Source organism: Engraulis encrasicolus, chromosome 13 (assembly GCF_034702125.1).
Source record: "Engraulis encrasicolus isolate BLACKSEA-1 chromosome 13, IST_EnEncr_1.0, whole genome shotgun sequence".
Classification (NCBI taxonomy): domain Eukaryota; kingdom Metazoa; phylum Chordata; class Actinopteri; order Clupeiformes; family Engraulidae; genus Engraulis; species Engraulis encrasicolus.
The window spans coordinates 35,355,496-35,360,495 of record NC_085869.1 but is presented as its reverse complement, the minus strand read 5'-3'; the positions used below and the strand labels follow the sequence as shown (position 1 = coordinate 35,360,495).

Sequence of the window (5,000 nt, the reverse complement as noted above, 5' to 3'; positions counted from 1 at the left end):
ATCATTTTTACTGCTGTCATGAAATCATGGACATACACATACACACACTATCTGACACACACACACACACACACACACACACACACACACACACACACACACACACACACACACACACACACACACACACACACACACACACACACACACACAGTCACCTGCTTTCCCACTTCCCAGTACTTTTATGTTCCATACAGTATGTGTGGCCCCACACACCCCAAGGGGGATAAAACAAATCACACACACACACACGCACACACACACACACGTGCACACAAGCACACGCACATGCATACACCATCATCATCATCATCATCATCATCTGGCTATATGTCTTTCAGTCATGTAGGCCTACTGTAGCATGATGGGGTAATGTATATGGAAGTTAATGATGGTGCTGAGTATATGGATGGGTGGGGTGGGGGGTATATGGGTGTGTGTGTGTGTGTGAGGGGGGGGGGGGTGAGCTGGGAAGGCTGTGTATGATTAGTTGTCAAGAAGAGGAATGGAAGTTTCATACACAACGGCAGGAGGTGTGTGTGTGCGTGTGTGTGTGTGTGTGTGTGTGTGTGTGTGTGTGTGTGTGTGTGTGTGTGTGTGTGTGTGTGTGTGTGTGTGTGTGTGTGTGTGTGTGTGTGTGTGTGTGTGTGTGTGTGCGTGCGTCCAAGCGCATGTGCTGATGTTCGTAATAAAGCCATGATGGGCCGGGCAGAACATGTACTGTAAATGAGTTTGTGTGTGTCTACCTGTGTGCACATGTACTAGTGTGTTTGTGTGCACGCCGTTGTGTGTTCCTTTGTGACAGATTATTTGTGTGAGTGACAGGTATGGGGAGGTTACACACACACACACACACACACACACACACACACACACACACACACACACACACACACACACACACACACACATACAGGTATACACTCTCTCTGTCACACACATACACACTACCGTGTGTGTCATAACAAATGTGCACACATAACGTATGTGTGTCAATGGTCCCTGAGACGTTGTGTCTTCCAGGGGTTCACCTGGGAGCTGCCATCACACTTTCAGTGTTTAACCAGAGGGCAGTTTACCCATGCATGCACAGCCCGGATTTTTAACCAGTGAAAGGCCTTGTGGTAAGCAATAAAGACATAAGAGATGTACTGTTCAAAAATGATTTATTGTATTGAGATTAGGCATGGTACGGTTTGCGTTGCAAACCGAGACCGTACGGTTTGCATGTCACGGAACGGGGTAGTGGGCAACCGCACGGTGCCCACGGTTTAAAAAAAAAAAAAAAAAATAGAGTGACCACCGGCGGACGACGCTATTAAAATCCTACTACTTTTACAAGCATAAAACACAAAGACTACGTAGGATATTGAGTGTGGAAAGACTGATTTCTATCAGCCAACTGAAAGACATAATGTAACAGAATGCGCCAGCTGACTAGGCTACAGTAGCCATACAAGCAAGTGCAGGTCGGTCGGCAGCGTCAGCCTCTCCCCCCTCTCTCTCCACGTTAGCGCAAGTGACTGTTCCCAGCCTTTATGCTGACCATTTTAAATTAAATGAACATGAATTTACAAACAATGACAGATTAGCAGAACAAAGTAGACTATGACTTACGTTACAGTAGCCTAGTGTAGGCTATATCCACGTGGCATTGAATGGGGATTCCGGACGGCAAAATGCGAGATTATTGAACATATTAATCAGATTCACTGTGCTGTCCTTAACTGCAATCAACTGTAGGCCTAATTATATGTAGCTAGTTAAACTCTGATGGACGGAAGGGGACTTTGTGCTGTTGCCTAGTTAACATTGATGTTTAACACTATAACAAAAATAAAATTTGACTGTTTTAAAAGGCTCAGCTTCACAGGAGTTTTGTGAAACATTCTTGTGTATACACTTCTAAAAAAACGATCTTTTAAAATTATTTGTTACCTTAACATTCACATTTTAACATAACATAACCCTATCACTTGTTCACTTAAAATTGAATTTGACTTCTGATTTTACTTCTATGCTTCTCACGGCCGGCAGTTTCATGATAGGAAGCAACTGATTCATAAGCGCAAAACTCGCAAAAAGCGGTATCAAAATAAAAGTCCAATTCGTTCTCAGTGTGTCATTAACCAAAATAGTCATACTACACTGACCTAATGGTCCTATTACCTACAGGAGTGTAGCTGTTTTATTTTTACACGTCAAATGTGTTATAGCATGTAATATTTGAATATTTGTCAACTTAAAAGTTAAGACTTAGTTCTCCCTTTTTGTGAAATAAATGGAAGCATGTTAAAATCATTGATATCTTTCCTCTTTCAGTTGGGTTAAATGAAGTCAAATTCAACATACCCATGATAAGCTTACATTTTCATTCAAATTTTTATATAATACATTTTATTTTAAAAAAAAACAAAAAAAAAACAGAACCGTACAAAACCGAAAACCGTGACCTTGAAACCGTGATATGGACCGAACCGTGACATTTGTGAACCGTACCACCCCTAATTGAGATCATGAGTTATTGAGATCACCCATCATTTCATACAAGATGTTCTACGATCTTGGTGATTTTCTTCCATTCAGAGAGGGAATATCAGGAAACCACTGAAGGTGCTGTGATTATCACCATTATCATAGAGGCTGTAGCCTGCTTGGATTGCCAGGTTCATTACATCTCCCTCCTCCAGCTGCAGAGTCAGACCACTAGACAGATAAGTGTTCTTTCCATCAGTGTCATACTCATAAAGCACCATTAGCTCGTGCCCGTTCTTACGCATCCTGATATTCATGTAGTGTGAGGCCATCAGATCCATAACAGTGAACCTGAAGTAGTAGACCCCCCTAACTGGAGCTGTGAAGAAGCCTGTTGTGCTGCTGTAGGCCTGTCCAACATTGGTGATGGTCTTTGTGAAGACCAGATTTAAATCAGTATTTCCAGCCACTATGGACCCTGAGTCAGTCAGACCTGCTGAGAATGCCACCTTGGGTGCTACTTTGATCTCTTTCTCCAGATTCTCCACTTCAGTCTCAGTGGCTGCCAGCCTGGTCGTCACTGCTTCCAGCTCCTCCTTGTGTGCAGTCTTAAGGTCAAATAATTCAGATGTAGTGGCTTCATGTTCCTTGGTCAGGCTCATCACTTCAGTCTTCATGGTGGTCAGGTCTGTGTGTTGTGTTGTAGTGTCTTCCTTCACATACTCCATGTCAGTCTCAGTGGCTGCCAGTCTCTCAGCAACTGATTTCAGATCAGCTGACTGTGCAGCAGTATCCTTCTGCAGATTAGTCACTTCAGCTTCACTGGCAGCCAGTCTGGTAGTCACTGCAGTCAGCGTTGTCTCTTGTGCCACATGTTCCTTCTTCAGGTTCTCCACCTCGGTCTTCATGCTTGCTTTGGTGTTCTCCAGGTCACTCTCCAGAGCTTCCACCCAAGTCTGACTAGTCGCTAGCCTCTCTGCCATCACGATCAGCTTCGCCTCCTGCTCGTTGTTTTCTGCCTCCATTACTTTCAGGTCATTTTGAGCATGTTTTAGTGTCACAGTCAGCTCCACCACCATGTCTCTGAGTTCCTTCAGCTCAGCATAGATGTCGACTTGGTTAGACACTTCAGCAGCAGCAGCAGCAGAAGCAGCCTGAGTGTCCTGGCTCTCTGTCTGGACTTCAGTCTGGGTGCTCTGAGTCTGAGCTCCACACATGGAGAACAGCAGCACCAGCAGTGAAGTGGCAACCCTCATCTTTAAATCACAATGAAATGGAAACAAACACATTACAGAAAGAGATGTTACTAATCAGCGAACCTACATTATGTTCTCTAATAAAATGTATGGACTTGGACACAAAACGGAAGGCACCGCTACTCGGAACTGTAGAACACCACACAACTAGTAATTGTGTTATTCATATGCTTCATCGTCATCATCAAATTTAACTATATCTTATCGTTATCTATATGGTATTACAAAACATATGCACCTGTCATATACATCACCACAATTATGTAGTGCAGTGCTTTAGTTGCCATTTCTGAGTCAGTTGTGATGTGGGATCAAGATATGTACACTTCATTTTCAGTCCCGTCAGATCTCACACACGTCCCTTTTTAAATCCGGGTCTAGGGTCAAAACATTAAAGACAAGGCAAAGGTAAACCTGCACACCTGTCTGAAGAGGAGCTGTGGTGCCGGAAACGTCACAACAATAAAATGATGGAAAGGGAGCTCATTGATGTGTAGTTCATCTTTGCGTGGTCTATACACCTCTGACATTGTTATAGAACAAAAATGTTTCCCCACACCTATGAATAGTAAAATAGTTAAAACATATGATTTGAGTGTAGTCTCTTATCTTTTTCAATAGTTTTACTGTATATTCTTTCCCATAACTTAACATCTAAAGAATGATCTTACCTTTTAAGGACCCCGGCCCGGTAGGTGCAGCTGTAAGGTCTGTGACTTTGGGTCTGCGATCACCTTTATTTTATACCTCAGGAATTATGTAATGCTATTGGGGGTGAGTATGAGTGCAGGGACGCTGATCAGATATGCTGTACTCTTAATGCCTTTTCGAGGACACGTCTGTGTGTTCAGCTGTCAGTGTTTTGGGAAAGCACAAACCTGTTACCTTTTCAGGTAAAACTTTTTAACTGGATGCTGAATCCCACATAAAACATAATTGTCATGACGCCACACTACATGATGCATAACATTACACGTTGTGGAAGGGCTATGCCTAAAATGTTACTAGTTGAATATACAAGTGCTTTTGTATGTGAAGGCATACAGTATGTGTGTGTTTCTATAGGACTGTGTGTGAAGGGAGCTTGCCTATGAGGACTGGGGTTTTTAGTAGATAAGGGTGGTTTGATCACCTCATGCGCCACCTCAAATGCCTCTTTTTCTCTCTCTCCCTCTCTCTCTCTCTCTCTCTCTCTCTCTCTCTCTCTCTCTCTCTCTCTCTCTCTCTCTCTCTCTCTCTCTCTCTCTCTCTCTCTCTACACACACACCC

At 43.3% G+C, this 5,000-nt stretch overlaps 2 protein-coding genes across 3 annotated transcripts in view; one reads left to right on the top strand and one right to left on the bottom strand.

Annotated features, from left to right (window-relative positions):
* LOC134461054 (partitioning defective 3 homolog B-like) overlaps positions 1-5,000 on the top strand; it is a 368,046-nt gene that overhangs the window by 2,312 nt on the left and 360,734 nt on the right. The window lies entirely within an intron of this gene.
* On the bottom strand, positions 2,583-3,468 carry LOC134461721 (heavy metal-binding protein HIP-like). Its single transcript, XM_063214597.1, has one exon. It carries the CDS (start codon positions 3,456-3,458, stop codon positions 2,583-2,585), a length of 876 nt encoding a protein of 291 aa, XP_063070667.1. The 5' UTR covers positions 3,459-3,468.